Here is a 19,944-nt window from a genome sequence, read left to right on the forward strand (position 1 = left end):
AAAAAATTAAAGTATTTTTCTTTACATTTTAAAACTTGACTTACCGTGTCTGTAATGAGCCTTTTGAACTCTAACGTGAGATGTTGAAGGTCCATATTGTATTGGCAGAGAAATGGGAAGGAGAACCCCATAGTACAGAAACCTGAATTATCTCGATTCACCACACGGGGATAAACATTTCTTTACCAATTGTTGATAGAAATAATTATGTAATCGTTGTATCGACGGGAGCAGACAGTTTACGACTGTCGGTTATTTGTAAACGGTTCATTCTATTCATTTCACAATGCACGCAATTTATATTCAAGTGATGTTATTTATTATGTTGTAGATGGTTATTGAAGGAAATTAGTCTCTAAAAATAAACAAATACATTTTCACAAAGCATGATGGAAAGATACCATGTCGTTTTTAGAGGGCATGAAAGGGGTCGCTTTATGGGGACAATGGTAAGGACCCCTTTGGTTATGACAAAATCAATCGAAGTTCACTGGCTCTTTTTTAAGTTTATGAAACAGGCAACAAACCGCTATAACAGTGCGCTGTCTTTTGATATTATCTTTAAGTGACGCGAAATTATATATGCGGTTACCTCCCTTGTATCCAGCTTGTATGGTCTTTTAAGTTATTTTCTTTCGGGAATATGAATTATATTCGTCGCTGTATTATAAATATTGTAAATTAAAAGTAAACAAATAGTTATTTTAATTTATCCAACTGTACGGTAATTTCATAAGTCTAATCGTATTGTGTATATGCTTTGATAAGCCTATTATATATACGCTTTACAATTGTTCGTTTAACTATACAACTATGTTATGTATGTGCGCATAAATGTAATTATAATGACCTACTTATTGTTCCTAAGACTTGTTTTTCGTAATAATAGCTCTACTGGGCTAACATCAATTGTTCACTACATACATGAAATGCATTAATGAAGAGAATGTAACAGAACGTCATCTCTGGAATTCGTGGATGGCACAAAGCAAGATGCAACATTACGGCTAGGGGATGGACATATTTTTCTCAATAAGTTTGAAAATAAAATAAAATCTGTTACGTTCAGTCTGCATAATGTCAGTCTAACTCTTTTGATTTTTACCTTTAAGAACGTATAAAGGATATTTGACAACATCGTCAGATATTACTCACTGTCGATTGCGCTACTTACCGAGATATCCGACGATGACTCGTCGTCGACTGCTAACTAAACAGACATGTTATCATAAACCTATGGACCATGGTGAACCCTTATGTGAAATTTGAACAAAAAGATCCCGGTCAGTACTTTGTTTAAGGACGGCCGGACAACGGCTGATTTTGGTTAGCCCACCATCTATGACACGCCTAACTTGCAAACAAATGTGTACGTTTTCATAAATGTGAAAAACACCTTTAACATAAGTTTAAACAAGTTTTATCTGATAGATTGTCATTGGTTTTACATGAGGCACAGAAGGGTGGAGGAACTGGTGTCACCGAGTTTTCCTTTGTTGTTTCGTTTTTTGCCTTTTGCATTTTGTTTTCGGGTAAGGTTAACCTTTGATATGCCAGCTTCTGTAACCCTTTTCTACTATATGTTAGCTCATTTATCCCTGGTAGTGCCCTTCTATCAACACTACACTTTGTCTTATTGGTGACGGTGGGTTCAAGACACTTAACCGCCGTATTCAAGATACGGTAACACTAGACATAGAGGACAGAAGGAAAGCCTCTCCACGGCATACTGAGGACTCTATTTGTTTTGTTCAAAACCGCATGTAAGAGCTTCTTGACACGAGTCTAATACTTTTAAGTACATCCTCAATTGCTGTCTTGTTTGTCACGTATCCGCAATGAACTGCTTTCAGTTGGCATTGTCAATAATATAAGATGACTGCCAGAAGGAAATGACAAGTTCCTTTTAGCGCGCAAATGGTAATCACTTCATCATTAATTTAATTTACTAATATTTATAAACCTTTTAACTATATTATATAGTTTATCTCAAAGGTGAGGTGAAGTTCACTTATTTAAATATATTTTATAGTCCTTCACCTTTTCAGACAACATTATTACCCTTGCCTTATGGCTGTTTATAAGTCTTTCAAGTTAGTTAACTCACCTTAAGCCCACCTGTCACTTATTTTAATAAACATGGTTATTCATCCCAACAAGCTAAATATGGCGCTATTCCAGACGCTATTTGAAAGTTTTTAAAAACATATTTTCTCTACCCTCGTGAACTTGAAAATGAATCAGTCAATCATAATAACAAAACTGATAACCTATTACTTTAGCATGTTCAAGTTTAAGACCTAATACCACGAACCTCGATCTTTATTTGGTCCAATCTCTACTTCGTCATCAACAACACACACAAACATCATTGTGCCAGCCTAGCCCGCCGTGCGCTATAGAAAATTAATCAAATGAAATCGTTGAAACGTTGATAATTTTAACCCAGTTACTTTGAAAGTGAGCCAATGTCATTCAATCAAATAAACTTTGTAGACCTTCATTCCAGCATAGTACAGGTCAACTATTATGACCCGTTTACAGATTTTAACATTACGGAGTCTAGTGGTCTTGAAAAGAAGGTTAAGAACATTCGTTTGAAGAAATTCTTTAGTCCGTTATTCTAGCAATCTACATGCCAAATATTATGATCCTATGCCTCTATTATTATTTTTATGTTATTAAGATGTTTAAATATTTGACCCATGTGACATTGAAAAAATGCCATGGTCATTTTGATAGCACTTCATCCAAACCTGTTACATGACATACCGGTATATCCAGACATCTGGATTCTTGGTTATTAAAGTTTCAATATTATAACTATAGGTGAAATATCGTAATCTTAGGTCTTTTGATCTTCAAAAAGTTTACAAATTTCACATATGACCCCTGTGAGCTTGAAATTATGTCCAAATCATTAATTTGAACAAATTGAGAGTGCTTAATAGAAACACTCAGCAGACCAAATATCATATCAAAAAGTCTTTGATAGTAGGTCAAGGTCATGCTGAATTAAACATAAGAAGATTTATGTTCAATTCAGCATCGAGTTTAATACCATGATCCTCAAAGTATCTTGGTTATTCAGAAGAAATTTGATAGACATCTGGATATGCTTGATTGCCCTTCACCCCAGCATGTGACAGGTAAAATATCATGACCCAAACCCCATTGATTATTCAGAAGTATAAACTTATTTGTCTCCTTTGAAATTAAGACTTTATTTTAACAAACTTTATAGCCGTGCATTCCAGTATAGGCTGTTTACAGCCAAGGGCATGACCCTACGCCTGTTGGTCATTCAGGGTACATTTGACCAACGAGACCTTAAAATCAGGTCAAGGTCAATCATTTGAAAATAAGCTCACTTGTCCTATGTCAAATTCTTTTCTGGTCATGGAGTTTGTTCAGATCAGTATGAGGAGAGACAAACAAATGGACAAACAAGTAGATGGTGCCAACAAGCTACCTGATATAATATATCTTTTTCACATTTCTAAACTGATATTTTGCTGGGCTAAGTTTACACCCCAAATACAATAGCAGCACAAATTTACCTGTCACAATGTATGGACTGTATAAGCAATCTGATCAAAATACTGATCTCCATTATAAATTATAAGCCTGAAGCTGTAGGTGAAAATAACATCGGTATTTTAATCCGATTGTATGTGTAGAGTAGTACTAATTCTTTTAAACAATCAACACCATGAGTTTGTTATTGTATTTTAGTTTAATAAAATATTTTCAATGTACAACAAAACTAATTGTTTATAATCAATATATACAACAAATATTTTTTACAAGTTTCCCCTTTTTTATCTGGTTTGAACATATTGGCCTTTATATTAAATATTTGACCAATGAAAAAAATCAACATTATTTGAAAGATCATGAGTTTTGAAACGGACATGAGACCTGCTACATATTGTCAGCAGTATAAAGTCTCACTAAAAAAAGAAATATTGGAAATGCTTTTGCATGTATCCCTGGGTTACAATTCTTGAAGTAGAAAACTTTGTAAAACATCTCTGTTCCTATTCCAGGTGTTGAATCCTCGTCACTCTATCTTGGGTAGATCGCCAGCTGTATCCCGTAATTTGTTTTCAGACAGAAAAATGTCAACTGCTTCTGTCTGAAGACCTTTGTCAGAAATCGCCTTCGAGTTCCTGCTATAAGCTGTGTGAACATGTCTGTTCCTGCTATAAGCTGTGTGAACATGTCTGTTCCTGCTATAAGCTGTGTGAACATGTCTGTTTCTGCTATAGGCTGTGTGAACATGTCTGTTCCTGCTATAAGCTGAGTGAACATGTCTGTTCCTGCTATAAGCTGTGTGAACATGTCTGTTCCTGACTTCCCGTGTTGAATCCCCGGGTTCACTCTATCTTGGGAAGGTAGCCAAATGAAACCATACCCTAGGAAATGAAGAAGAATTTCTTTTTACAACTGAGAAGAACTGAATGAACTGAAAACTAAGGAAATCCATTATGAAATTCAGGACATGAACAATGTTTATCAGCACTTGTTAACACAACCTAATGTTAGAGAAAAACAATTCGTTTTGAATGACAGAGGCCAGGACCAAGTTTTACACATTACACTTTTATTTAGTTCACATTTTTTTAACCTGAAGTAAGGAAAAATGTAAATTCACATTTTTTTAACCTGAAGTAAGGGAAAATGTAAAAATAAATAATGTTTTTTTGTTTTTTTGTGTTATTCTGTAAAATTGATGTCGCCAATTTGTTTTGGAATGTCTGAGACAAGTAATTGTATTGACATTTCAACATAAAAAAAGGAGAGCTTACCTTCAGAGCTGATTTGGTTTTTATGTTACGAGACGCTACCATTAAAGTTTCAAAGCTGGTGATCCAGTCGTTCAGTAACTTCTTCCGATATTTCTTTTCATTTTTCTCATTCCCAAGCTTCTCGGAAAGTCTTATCAAATACAAGAAAAGAAATTCTTGCTAAAGATCAAATTGATTAATTATGCATTCATTATTTGATTTGAATAATGACCTAACAACACAAAATCCTTGGCTAAACAATCAACCAATTTATAGTGAGCTGAGCAGCTGTAGGTCCATTAGCCATTATTGCATATTTTTGACCCTGTGTCCTTGTAAGTTGATCTCTATTATCTGTATCATAGAAAAAGGGTCCTTACATGAATTTTTCTCATCTTAAATCATTCAAAATGTGGTCTGCATCAGACTATAAATCTACATTGGACTAAGTGTTTGATTGTTGTACTTTGTGAAAGTCCACTATACATATTGGCCCATATACCAAAACAACTCCACATCTAAAGATTTACAACATATCCATTGAAAATGAATACATTCTGATAGCATTGCATTCTGGATTGTTATGACCATGTTTTCTCTCTCATTCCTGTGTGTATAACAGAACTAGGGTAAGAAAAGATTGTAACAAATTTCTATCTTACATCCCGTTTCATGTGCAGGATATCACACAGCTGTCACAGTGGGTAAACAATGACATGACGTCAGCAAATCAGAAACATTGAAGCAATGTTGATATTGTGATGCTCTTTCTTGTGGGTTTTGATTTAAATCTAGCGATTAGATTGATAGAAAAATACTCTTTCATATCGTCATATAATAGGGAAAGTTCACCCTCAAGCTTATCAAATTGGTGCAAAACTCTTGGAAAGCCTCAGGTCTTACCCAATTTGAAAATCCCTCCGGTAGAATTTCCCTATCCTACACATCTGGTCTTGAAAGATTTGGAGAGGAATTTATGGAAGGATGGACAGAGAGATGGATGAAAAAATACAAATACAGGCATAAATAATCAGTGACTGGCAGACCTGGAACATTAAATATGTTTATTACAAATATATATAGGAGACAAACCTGATGTTTTTCTGTTGTAGCTCTGACAGCTCAGTCCTGCTTTCATTAATGCTTCTCTTTGCCTGGAATTAAGATTGTTCAATAACTAAAACAGTATACATCTGTTCAAAGTACATATAAACAATATACGGCTATTATAAATAAGAAAATTCATCAATTGTCCTTTTTTCATATTTTCCCAATGAAATATGCATTTAGAAAACATCACATGTAGCATTACACCATGGAATACTACATTTGGTCAGATATATACAATGCTGTCAAGATTATTGTTTTCTTATGCAATGTGACCGATGTAAAACACTGCAGATTGTAACACACAGAATTGTGTCAACATCCTTGTTATATTAATTATTGCACTGCTGCGGTATTTAAGGCATTAATTGTCAGTGATGAAACATACAATGTACATAGATTTTACCTGGTAGTTATGAAATATATACTGATAAACATAATCAGAACCCAAAAGATTGGGTTCTGTGACATATCCTATGCACATCTACCTACTAATGGTTCACATGTAAATAATGTTTCAACGAAATATTTTCTTCAGTTAAGAAGTTACATGTTCTGGGCAAGAAAACATTACATAAGGACAAAGCTTTACCATAATACAATCTGTAAGAATGGGCCAGAGAGCACTCAAAGTTACCCAGACACATTACAAACTGTAAGAATGGGCCAGAGAGCACTCAAAGTTACCCAGACATAATACAATCTGTAAGAATGGGCCAGAGAGCACTCAAAGTTACCCAGACATAATACAATCTGTAAGAATGGGCCAGAGAGCACTCAAAGTTACCCAGACATAATACAATCTGTAAGAATGGGCCAGAGAGCACTCAAAGTTACCCAGACATAATACAATCTGTAAGAATGGGCCAGAGAGCACTCAAAGTTACCCAGACATAATACAATCTGTAAGAATGGGCCAGAGAGCACTCAAAGTTACCCAGACATAATACAATCTGTAAGAATGGGCCAGAGAGCACTCAAAGTTACCCAGACATAATACAATCTGTAAGAATGGGCCAGAGAGCACTCAAAGTTACCCAGACATAATACAATCTGTAAGAATGGGCCAGAGAGCACTCAAAGTTACCCAGACATAATACAATCTGTAAGAATGGGCCAGAGAGCACTCAAAGTTACCCAGACATAATACAATCTGTAAGAATGGGCCAGAGAACACTCAAAGTACCCCAGACATAATACAATCTGTAAGAATGGGCCAGAGAACACTCAAAGTTACCCAGACATATTTATGAAAGAATATAAAAGATGTCACAGAATTGTAAAATTTAGTTAAATTTCAGCATCTGCAACATGCCGTCAGTTTTAATGTACATCATCCTCGATATCCAGGGGTTACGCTCATTTTCGCTCGCTTCACCCCTGGGATATGTCATTGCAAAATCACAAGCTCAGTGTGCAGCACCAATCAAATAGCTAGCTGTGTGCCTTCAATTTTGCTATGACATATTCCATGGGTGCAGAGAGCGAAAGTGAGCATAACCCTTTGATATCGAGGATGAATGTACATCTCTGTACATGGACAGACCCTGTCTCCATATCCCCTGTATATCGAGGATGAATGTTGGGAGCCCGGGCAAGATGTTACTTCTCTTCAGTCTGTCACCGCTGGTGACCAAGCGACTATCTCTATATCCCCTGTATATCGAGGATGAATTTACATCTCTGTACATGGACAGTCCCTGTCTCTATATCCCCTGTATATCGAGGAGGAATGTACATCTCTGTACATGGACAGACCCTGTCTCTATATTCCCTGTATATCGAGGATGAATGTACATCTCTGTACATGAACAGACCCTGTCTCTATATCCTCTGTATATCGAGGATGAATGTACATCTCTGAACATGGACAGACCCTGTCTCTATATCCCCTGGATATCGAGGATGAATGTACATCTCTGTACATGAACAGACCCTGTCTCTATATCCCCTGTATATCGAGGATGAATATACATCTCTGTACATGGACAGACCCTGTATCTATAACCCCTGTTTATTGAGGATGAATGTACATCTCTGTACATGGACAGACCCTGTCTCTATAACACCTGGATATTGAGGATGAATGTACATCTCTGTACATGGACAGACCCTGTCTCTATATCCCCTGTATATCGAGGATGAATGTACATCTCTGTACATGGTCAGACCCTGTCTCCATATCCCCTGCCAACTTCCTTGAACATGGGACCAAAATAAATCTGTGCATTGTTTGACAGGCATTCAAGAATTCAAAAGGAATTAAACATACCCGAAGAATGTATGTGCGTTTTTGTCGAGTTTCTTCAACAGCTTCTATCTAAAATTAAAACAAAAATCATGATCTTCCAATGTACAGCAGATCCTCATTAATCTGCATCTACACTGTTCCATGAATAACATGCTAACTTATTTTGATCAAGGCCAAACAATTGGATGGTTGTGCTTCTGATTTCAGCTCTCTAAAACTTAGGCTCAGAAAAGTTTTTATATTTCATAGAAAACACTTCAGACCTAATTAATAGCCAACGTTTTGTTTATTAGGCTAATTAGGGTAAACAAATAGGAAAAATAGGTTCTTTAGTTGGGCCTAATCAAATTTAAAAATGATTTCCCAAATTCATACTTTCCTTTATCATAACAAGAATTCTACCGGAGCAGATGTGTCGCCTGCCAAGGCAACTCTAGTGAGATTATGCTTCGATGTAATGGTGAAAAAAGCTGTTTAGCACTTTTAGTGAGAAAAGTGTTTCAGCTTGAACACCAGCAATCCCATGGAATAACAGTCAGTGTCAAGTTTTGAGGCTGATCTGCCCAAGGAAACTGGACTTATAGCATGGAAACAGTTTTTCTATTTATAGTAACAGCGACATTGACCTTTGACCTTCAGACCTGAAAAGCAATCCCAAGCAAGCACTATTGGTAAGAAAGCACTTTATGAAGTCTGAGTTTGATGAACAAAAAAAACCTCTAGTAATTGCACGGAAACAGATTTTTCTATTTATAGTAACATTGACCTTAACTTTTGATCTTCGGACCTGAAAAACAATCCCAAGCAAGCACTTTTAGTAAGGAAGCACTGTATGAAGATTGAGTTCAATCAACTCTAAGGAACTCAAGTTAACGCATGGAAACAGATTTTCTATTTATAGTAACTGTGACCTTGACCTTTGACATTCGGACCTGAAAAGCAATCCTGAGCAAGCACTATTGGTAAGGAAGCACTGTATGAAGTCTGAGCTCGATCAACCAAAAGAAACTAAAGTTATTGCACAGAAACAGATTTTCTATTTATAGTAAACGACCTTGACCTTTGGACCTGAAAGGCAATCCCAAGCAAGCACTATATATATTGGTAAGGAAGCACTTTAAGAAGTTTTGAGTTCAATCGACCCAAGGGGACTCAAGTTATTGCACAGAAACCTTGTTTCGGACGACACAACTGATGACGCAGACAAAGTAATACCTATATGTATTTTTGGATTGTCCTTAACATTGGCAGTCTGTTTATGCATGCATCGTTATTTTTTTGAAGTAATATTTTCATTCTTTAAAGCAAGATGAATCTTCAAATTCAATCAAGGAAAACATTAGAAGGCAGATATGTATTGCGAATTCTTGCTACCAGAGAAGCACATAAATGAATATTGAAAATTATAATGAATTTTTTCCTAATCCATGGAGGAAGAAATATACCATGTGAGTTCCCTTAAAACCAAAATTTATTTTCTCAAGAGCCCACAATACATAAATGTTGATCATTTTAGACAACAATATCAATATATTGTCAATCATAAGTGATTCTCTCTCCCTAGCATAAAACATTATTAATCAAAATAATAGTGAAACAAACCAGGTATACTTACTGTACTGGTGATTCTTTTCCGTATATGACTCAGTAACTGACATTCCTTCTTCTTCATTGTAGTAAGATGAATGTCATCACTAGACAAGAAAAACAAAGCTAAACATGGAAAAGATTTCTTGTTTGTAGAGCAAGACATTTACTTAAGACAGTTAAATTATTTTCCTAGATATTTTGGGTATTTTCCATTGGGAGGAAATAATCTAGATCCATCCTCATTGAAAATGGGGTCCTACTGTTTATGAATACATATTTCAACACAAATGTGGAATTAATGAAAAGGTGTTTCACTTTAACATCATCTGTCATTAGATATACTTTTACATTTATACATTGTTTTGATCACTACCTGGCCACTTGGAGTTTCTCATCGAGGTCATTGAGGACAATGTCGAGATCTAGAACAGATTTCTTGTAACGTTTGTCCATCTCACACTGCCATAGTCCGAGGTGGTGTACCGTGAAGATAGACATTGGTTTGGTTTGATTTTGTTTAACGTCCTATTAACATCACAATACATCTGGAGTGTCCATTAATATTAGGGGTGTCACAATACATCTGGAGTGTACATTGATATTAGAGGTGTCACAATACATCTGGAGTGTACATTAATATTAGGGGTGTCACAATACATCTGGAGTGTACATTAATATTAGGGGTGTCACAATACATCTGGAGTGTACATTAATATTAGGGGTGTCACAATACATCTGGAGTGTACATTAATATTAGGGGCGTCACAATACATCACAGATTTAAGATTTTCATTAAATCAACCATCAAATAGAAATTTCAACTGCTTTCCACCACTGGTAATAGTCTGTTTACGGTTATTGGCATATCTGTTAGAATGTGTCATGATTTGCAAAGTTACCAGTAGAGCATCTAGCATAGACAGAAAAATAAGTTTTTGAAAAATAATACGATACAGCAACATTTTTTATTTCTGTATTGTGATAAGATAACCCTCTGTATTATGATATACCGGTTTTCTGATATATTGTGACAGATCTAGACCTAATTAATATATTCTCTACATTGATTTGATTTTAATTTCGGATTTCATGAACACATTGAATTCCTTTCCTAAATATTAATTTCTTGAATATCTATGTTTGCAAATATTAAAGAATGTAAAACTTCCTGAATATTTTTTTTTTAATGTTAGGAAAATTTAAAACCACAAATATTATACATCCATTTCACTAAATGGCTGCACTAGTTCATATTTTATCCTTTGTCAAGAAATATCTAAAATTATCATAGCACTGAAATATTCTGTTATTCCAAACCTATATTTCTATCTCTTACCAGGTTCTTTCCTTTTTTTCTCATCTGATTTTTTAGTTCCAGAAGAAAATGAGATTTTCTTCTGTTTTAAAGGAGGTGGTACGGGTTTAGCGGGGCTGCCAACATTGATATCATCATTGTCCTCCTTCTCATTGTCATTGTTGATTTTGTTAACAAGACTTCTCTTTAGCTTTTTGTGAGACTTTGTTGTTATTGGTGTATCTTGTATAGTTGACTGGATCATTATCTGAAAATATACAATTTAAAAAAAAAATAATCAAAATTCTGAAAATCTGAATGTTGAAGGCCTTTTTTTTTTTTAATCATTACAAAATGAAACAATATCTTAGAAAAGCTTTTTTTCTTCATGTTTTTGTCGATACATTGTATGAACTATCTGTCAACTGCTGGGGATTCTATTTTAGTAGATATATGACTGATTACATTTGAAGAAGACTTACTGATGCTGCAGTTTCCTCCTGAGAGATTTCGTCCCGTAACATTTGGTCCTGCGTGACATCTTCTTCCATATCCTCATCACCAATCTCCTCCATGATTTCCTCTTCGTCAGTATCGCCCTCTTGTGGAACTTTAGTCCTGCTCTCAGAGAGTGACCCTCTCCTTTTACCTGCAGTCTCTTCTTCCTCCAAATCAGAATCATGCGTTTCCGACACATCTTTATCTGAATCATTTTGCTCCATAGAGGAGTGCCTTGTCAGTCTTTCCTTTTTTCCTGAACGTGTTTTTCTTCTCTCAAAAGTCTGATTTTGCTGCTCTTTGTCAGCAGATCTAGATTTGTTTAAGTTCTTAGCCTGCTTAGGTGATTTGGATACAGAGTTTCTCACATTTTCCCTATTATTTAGACTTGGCCTATTCTTATGTAAAGGTTTCTCATTCTCATCCCCGTCATCACTTTCCCTTGTCTCATTATGGAAGACAGTCTCAATATGATGTCCACCAGACCTGTTTGTCTGAATTTTCGACCTGTTCCTTTGATTCCTATCATTTCTCTGGTTCTGAGATGAGGACCTATCAGTGCAGTCATCTGAATCTGCTTCAATGACTCTGTTTCTTTGTTCAGACTCGTTTGGCAGACCTGCACTATGTAGCACACCAGATGATGTTTGCACATTCATATTGTCCTCTGGATCATTACCCCTAGACCTTGCTCTCAATTTACGAGATGAACGATTATTAAGACTTTTCTCCTCCAGAGAAGAGCTTTTCCTGTCCAATTTCTTTAACCTAGTATCTTCAATCCCCTCCTCCTCTTCCTTATTATCTTTAGCACTGGACCTTCTTGTTCTACTTGATAAATCATTGTTCTTCTCCTTCTCAACATGCATGCTGCTTATGTTCAATTTCTCATGCCTATCAACCTGTTCCTCCTCCTCTTCTTCCAACTCCTCATCATGATGAACAGCCTTCTGTCTTCCATCCTTCTCTCGTTCAGACTCATCTGCCCTACTATCAATGGTACCGGTCTCGCTGTGTTCAGAATACACACCTCCAGATACCTCACGGTCAGATGTGCTGTATCTAATCCTCTGTGTGGTCTCTTTTCTGGAGCGATATAAAGTACCGTTCACGTCCTCCTCCTGAGCATGTTGTATTGTAGCTTCTACCACAAAGCTATCACTTTCCGACTCTCCATCATCCTTCACGGCCATTGTGCTGTCAACCATGCTGGCATCCCCGTCTCGGCCAGACTCCTCCTCCTCTGCCATCTCTTCTTCTTCATCCTCCTCGTCTGCTAACTCTTCTTCGTCGTCATCATCCTCCCCAATGGATGCTTGTTTAGAAGGAATTGCTGAATGAAGAAACAAAAAAATATCGGCATCTGAATTTTTTTTGTTTCAATTAAGACATAAGGCCTATTCTAGTTTAAATCCTTAAGTTTACTAGCTCACAATTGCAGAGTCTGACATTTGGTTTATTTTCAATTCTCAAATGACCTATCATACTGCTAAAAACACTTTATATTTGGAAAAGATCAGGTTCTGGGTAGGGAGTATAACTTCTTCTCTTGACATGGGATTTTTTCAGCTCAGGAGTATTTGTTGACAAAAATTTTAATAAAAAATTTAGTCTTTCCATGAAAACAGGACAGCCTTGGCGACACGCATGCCAGTCCATGGTTCATGACAGTAGAGTTACCCTTGATGGTCAGCTATCGGGTAATCACAAATCAGAGTTACCTAACCCTGATGAGTGGTGAGTAGGGGCCTATTCATTTATGTGGAACAACCTGTTTGTCTGTTTTTAAATGTTACATTTTCAGGTATGTAAATCATGTAAATACTGGCGGACATGCAAAAGTTTATGCAGGCCTTGCAAGGCTCTGTCAAAGCTCGTCTGAAAGCAGCATCAGATTACTAGGATCAACCTTATTTCATAAACGAACAACTCTGGTCTAACCCGCTCAACCCTTTGGTCATCTACCCCTGATGCCTGGTGACTAGATGACCGCCAATTAGAGAAACCTATCCCTGATGTCAGATGGTGTCTTGGTAATGAAAGGAGAATAACCTACCCCTTGCAGGCGGTGACTGGATGACAACAGGTATCGGACTGCTGCTGATGAGATCAGAAAGTTCTGGTATGTGATGATTGCCATGAGCTGGACTGGGTTTGGACGAGGAAATAATATACTGTGCTCGTGGAGTCACCTATATTTCAAAGAAGAATCAAAGTTATCAAAATTTGTTTTTCTTGAATTTAACTATAATAAAACAAGAGGCTCAATGGGTCTGCATCGCTCACCCGGTATTAATCTCACAACTTTAACCTTAAAATTAGACTAAAATAAAGCTGTAGGAGAAATATCAGTGTCTTGACTCAAAGTCATTAAAACAAGAACATTTAGCTGAACAGAGTTTATAGCCTTCCATCCCAGCATGATTCTGGCCAAATATCATTACCATGAACCTTTTGGTTATTCAGAATAAGTTGATACATGTATAAGGTTTTAAACATATTTGACCCCTGTGACCTTGAATATGGGTGAAGGTCATTCGTTTGAACAAACTTGGTAGCCCTTTATATCCAAGCATGCTACTGGCCAAATATCACCATCCTAGGCCATTTAGTAAGTTGTATATAGGTTTAAAACATATTTGATCCCTGTGCCCTTGAATATTGGCGAAGGTTATTTGTTTGAACAAATTGTTAGCCCGTCATCACAGCATGATTTTTGTCAAATATCAACATCCTAGGCCATTTGGTTATTGAGAAGTTGTTTCAGGTCATAGGAGTGTATTGATAAATGGAAGTAGGAAGTACATTCCTAGTTGAAAATACAATGTAGGGAGACAGTATCACAATTTCCGCATATTCTAATGTTTAATATTAAACTGATGAATATTGTATGTTTATTATTGACCGAACAGTGTTTTCTCTCAATATTAAAGTATTTCAAAACAATCTAGGTATTAATTCAGGTTTTTGTTTTATCTATGAGTTACATGTATCCATTTTTCTGTACTTCAGGAAACCGGCGACCTATTTCACTACTGTGAAGTTTTTCAAGGAAGATAACTCTTACCTGCATTTACTATGTGCATATAGTTTTATTATAAAATGTCAATTTTTAATCGTTTATAGATAATTTATTTGACATAATTTCAGCATTTATTAAATTGATGTACATTGATGCAATACTTATCTATGGTAGTATCATTTTTATTGACATTATTTTGCAAAAAATTGTGTCTTTCATTTTTTTTCCAGAAGTCATTCCATTTTACATAAATTTCCATTTAAATTCCTTAAAATTATGACAACCTATATTTATTTTGTGGCAGAAAATTTTCTTTCCTTCAAAGCAAAATGACTACAAAATTTGAAGAAATTCTACTGAGAAATGGCGACACAATCCTATTACCGTAAAGGTTTTTATGAAATTTGACCCCTGTGACCTTGAATATATGTCAAGGTCATTCTTTTAAACAAACATGATCATGAATGCTCTCATCCCAGCTTGCTACTGACCAAATATCGACATCCTGGTCCTTTTGGTTATTCAAAAGAAAGTGTTTAAAGTTTTTTTAAGACAATTGACCCCTGTGACCTTGAATGAGTGAATTCAGGTCATTCATTTGAACAAACTTGGTAGCCCTTTATCACAGCATGATACTGGCCAAATATCATCACCCTGAGCATTTTGGTTATTAAGAAGAAGTTGTTTAGATATTTTTTTACATATTTGAACCCTGTGACCTTGAATATGGGTGAAGGTCATTTATTTGAACGAACTTGGTAGCCCTTAACCCCTGTTTGCTTCTGGACAAATATCATCACGCTAGGCCTTTTGGTTATTAAGAAGAAGTTGTTGAAAGTAAAATATTGTTGCCGGACGATGGAAAAGCAGATCTACATCAAACATACAGCATGCATTCATCAGTAGGTTAGCTAGGCCAAAAAAATAATACTTGTGTTTCTTCTTTCATCCACAGAAAATATGGTAGGTAGCTAGGTAAGCTATTTTTTATTTTAGAAAATATTCTTACTATACTTATATAAAGCAGGATTCTGACTTTAACAGTGAAAATATCATTACATGCCAATAAAAACTTAAGGATAGGCAAAAAATTCTAGTAGGGTAGGTACTAGGTATACGTAGGGTACGCCGAAACACCAGACTTTTTATATTTGGCCTTAGTATGCCTTCATATGCATATGTTTACAGATAACAGACACATTTGTATTTTCATTATCAAAGTGTCGGCTATCAGTCAAGACTAAATGAGTAATAACTTTTGAAATTCTATTGAATATTCATAAAGTAAACGCCAAAAAGTGAGTCTACACCAAATACTTAAACGGACATGTACCTGGTAGGACTGTTTATTACCTTGGCACTAAATGTATCATGGTTGTCTGTACTTCTGCCATCTGATGAGCCTGCATTCCAATCTTGTACAAAGTTGAAATCACGGTTCGTTACCTGTCGCTTTCTGAAACATTATATGAGAAATGTATACATACAAGGGTACCACGTACAGGCTCTTGCTTCAGTAGATGCAATGGAATATTGTTTGGATTTTTGTGTAATTCTTTGCTTGATTTTCCTCCTTCTCATAATGAGATTTTTTTATTTTTTTTTTCTTCTTTCAATTAACAGGTATGTTAAAGATCTAGATTGAATGATCCAAATTTATCTGAACCTGGGCTGGTGCCTTATGCATTGTCAAATCTATGTACTTTATTCATTGGGGGAAATCTTTGGAGGAGAGTTGCACAACTCACTATTTGGAAGGTTTAGCTTTTATTTTAGGTTTTAAATCTGCTAAGTAGTTTTGGTGGAAATTAGCCTCCAGGAATGTTAGCTGTCTGTTGTATAGAATTTCTACTCTTTATGGCCTAGAGATTCACTACGTATATATATATATAACAATTTTGTTGAAAACCTGTCCTATTGATTGAGCATACTTGCCAGCTTTTTCAAATGTCCATGGGGGGGGAATCTAAATGCTCAAAATCAAAACATAAATAAATTTGTGCAATATACCCCCTGAAGACAAACTAACCCTTTTTTAAATGACATATTTTGAGTTGTACTTTTAGATGAAATCATTAGATCTTAGAATGTGGTAATAGTGGAACAAATTGATAGGTTGAAAATACTAAATATAAGGGTCAATAATCAAGAGTGTCCCTCCTAAATAGGGAGGGTTTGCAAGTATGGATTAGGCAAATAAGCAAATTTGAACCCGGGACCCTCCAAACTCTAGACGGATGCTTTAACAATTGAGCTACCTGGTCGCTGACAATCGACTCATTCCAGTTCCGCTACACCACTATCAAAATAGGAAAGAAATGACAATCAAGTTATTAAGAGCAATTTAGCCAACTTGATCCCATCCCTCCGACACCAATGGTAACCACCAGCTCCACTTTATTTGTATATTAAACATCTGTTCCCCTGGGCAAAGGTTGGTATCACCAGCGACATATATATTACAAAGTAATGTAGCGGGGGATGTTATAATATATGTGTGTTCATCTACAGTGTAAGCTGACAGGATTGTATTATAAAGCTCAATTCTATGGCATGTATGTACGTTGTGTCTGTACTATGTGTACCTGTGTCACCCTGACCTTTGTTGTTTTCTGTTCACGTGTCCTGTCTGAGGTCGATGCTTTTGTCGTGCATTAACGGCAGTTGCTTGCTTTTTTGTCAGTGTCCGCTGTACCTGTGTGCTTCTGTGAATCTTTTGTTGTGATTGGTCCTTTAGTTTTCGTATTGTCAAATGTGGGATAAATACGGGGTGGTACAATGTATATCGTACACGGGGCAATCGGATGGATTAGATTCCTGTATGCTGTCACATCTTTTCGTCAGGTATATTTAGGGTTAGTTTAGGATTTTTAGATAGGGACTTAGTCAGGATGTGGGGTTAGCGTTAGTTTGAATTATAGTTAGGTCGTAGGTAGTATGGGATGGTCGGTCTTTACATATTTTTTGTAAGTATAGGGGACCGGAGTATTCGCTATGTTAGCTAGGCCTAGGCTATTGTAATTGTTTCCCATGTATTTTATGTTGTAAATAACAATGCTGTAAATAATCAATTGATAATTGTGTTTCAAGGCGTTTGTTTTCCCTCGAGACAGTTACAAGTTATCCATCAAACCTGGGTTGGTCTGCAGGGCAAGTCAGGTACAGTTTGACGTACTGACAAAATGGGCCCAATATGCTCCTGTTACAGTAATATATACGTCTCTGGTATACGTATAACTTCAATTTAGATGACAGCCAGACCTGAGATCTCCAAACTATATTAGGCATCCTCGATATCCAGGGTTACGCTTAATTTCGCTCTCTACAACCCTGGAATATGTCATAGCAAAATTAAAGGCTCAGTACCGGTGTGTGCCATATCTCGATGAGACAAGAACACTATTCCAGGGGTGTAGAGATCGAAAATGAGCGTAACCCTTGGATATCGAGGATGTATAAAAGGATGTTTTAATCAACTCATCCTCGATATCCAGGGGTAACGATACGCTCACTTTCACTCTCTACACCCCTGGAATGTGTCATAACAATTATTTTTTTTACTGTTACACGACCGCGAGATTCTTTTGATGTGTATCAAAGAATCAAATTAGTCTTCTTGTTTCATCGACAAGGTGGCGCACACTGAGTTTTCATTTTTGCTATGACATATTCCAGGGGTGTAGAGAGCGAAAGTGAGCGTAACCCCTGGATATCGAGGGTGTAATCACAGATCATGAACTACCAGTCCAGTTCTCTGCTACATTGTTATTTGTTAAATTTACTCATACATATATGCAATATGTAATGGTCTTTGGGGATCCGATATCTTATTAAAAATAATACCCGATATTGGTCGAGGAAAAAAAACTGTACAGTATATTTTAGTACGAATAATATCTCCGTGGTATATCATTATTTTGATTTATTTCTTATGCGCATGTCTTGCCTGTTCATATTCCGTTTAAATCGCGCATCATGTTGTATTGTTTTAAATGTACCGATTGCGAAAAAATAAAATAGAAAAGGATAGGCCTACTGTAGCGTTGATAAAGTTTGTTTACAATTTGACATGCGGTGAAATCTGGAGTTGAGCATACGAAAAAAATATCAGTAAATCTTTTAAACACACTCACGAATATCTCCGCGCAAACATCGATGAAAAGGGCTTCGACATGACGAAGTTTTGATCTTGAGCTGTCGACGGTTACGGGCTCTGAAATCGTCAAAGTTCGTTTAGTCTACATCTTGGTTGTCTTTTTCATGTTTAATTTCCCGCCAGAGGAATGAAAACTTCAGTAAAGGGACACAACTCATGTCAATAAATTCATGAAATTTATTCGGTATCAACTACACTTTACTGGCATAACCAGAATAGTGTTATAGTCATATAGTTATAGTTAATAATAAACGAATAGCTAATATTAAAAATTAGCTTGGGACATTTCGTAGTATACATATTGGTACCATAAATCATACATATATTGGTTCAAGGGAAACAACTCTTATGAAACATAAACACGTTCTAGTATCAAAACTGAAACTGTCGAGGGTTTTAGTAGACTTATGTGTAAAAATCACAAGATTAATTTGCTTTATATAATAGGGTCTGCACCTACAGACACAATGGAAATAAATATATCCCTTCATAGATAAATGTTCATTCTTATAGCTGTACATCACAAAGTATTTTTAACATTGGCCTAAATATCCTTATAGCAATAGAAAAAATATGGGGAATTACCCCCATGGGACCATAAGTTAAAAGCCACGGATTTATATATCTTTCGTGGGATACCAAACTATTTTAAATGAAAGGATATATGAATATGTTTTCACTAAGTTCACAAACGAAATTATGTATTCAAACCAAAACTGTGGCATCCTTATATGTGGTGTAAACCAAGAATTGCTGGTAGACGCTTTTTGAATATATGTTTAATAAAGACAGTTAAAAATATGGGTTCATAGAATTGCACGTCTTCTTCTAAAACCTGATTTTTTTCTTTTCCACTTTTCATACAAATAAAAGCAAAGTGAAAATGATCGAAGTTGTAAATAAGTACAACGAAACGACATTGATAAGTCAGAGTTGACGTATATAATTAACCTTCTTGGATTTATATATCTTCCGTGGTATACCAAACCATTTTGAATGAAAGGATATATGAATATGTTTTCACTAAGTTCGCAAACGAATTCTGTATTCAAACCAAAACTGTGGCATCCTTATATGTGGTGTAAACCAAGAATTGCTTTGATTTTATATGAATATAGTTTTATTTTAAAAGTTTTTCAGTACAGTACCCTCCATTTTTTAACATTTTTTCAAGCATCAAAATTCCCTGTAAGATTCTTAAGATTCTTTTTACTTTAAATACAAAACAAAGTATTT

General features: G+C 35.8%; 1 protein-coding gene across 1 annotated transcript; it reads right to left on the reverse strand.

Moving 5' to 3' along the window:
* Positions 1 to 3,735: 3,735 nt before the first annotated feature.
* Positions 3,736 to 18,823, reverse strand: LOC110449878 (uncharacterized protein DDB_G0283697-like). The gene is made up of 11 exons (XM_021497023.1): positions 18,686 to 18,823; positions 15,906 to 16,008; positions 13,587 to 13,722; positions 11,515 to 12,863; positions 11,075 to 11,300; positions 10,112 to 10,220; positions 9,764 to 9,842; positions 8,170 to 8,217; positions 5,883 to 5,944; positions 4,812 to 4,941; positions 3,736 to 4,418 (listed from the first exon to the last, which is right to left on the reverse strand). Exons 1-11 carry the CDS (start codon positions 18,724 to 18,726, stop codon positions 4,380 to 4,382), a joined length of 2,322 nt encoding a protein of 773 aa, XP_021352698.1. The 5' UTR covers positions 18,727 to 18,823; the 3' UTR covers positions 3,736 to 4,379.
* Between the last annotated feature and the right edge of the window lie 1,121 nt (positions 18,824 to 19,944).

Source organism: Mizuhopecten yessoensis, unplaced genomic scaffold, assembly GCF_002113885.1.
Source record: "Mizuhopecten yessoensis strain PY_sf001 unplaced genomic scaffold, ASM211388v2 scaffold4837, whole genome shotgun sequence".
NCBI classification, from domain to species: Eukaryota; Metazoa; Mollusca; class Bivalvia; order Pectinida; family Pectinidae; genus Mizuhopecten; species Mizuhopecten yessoensis.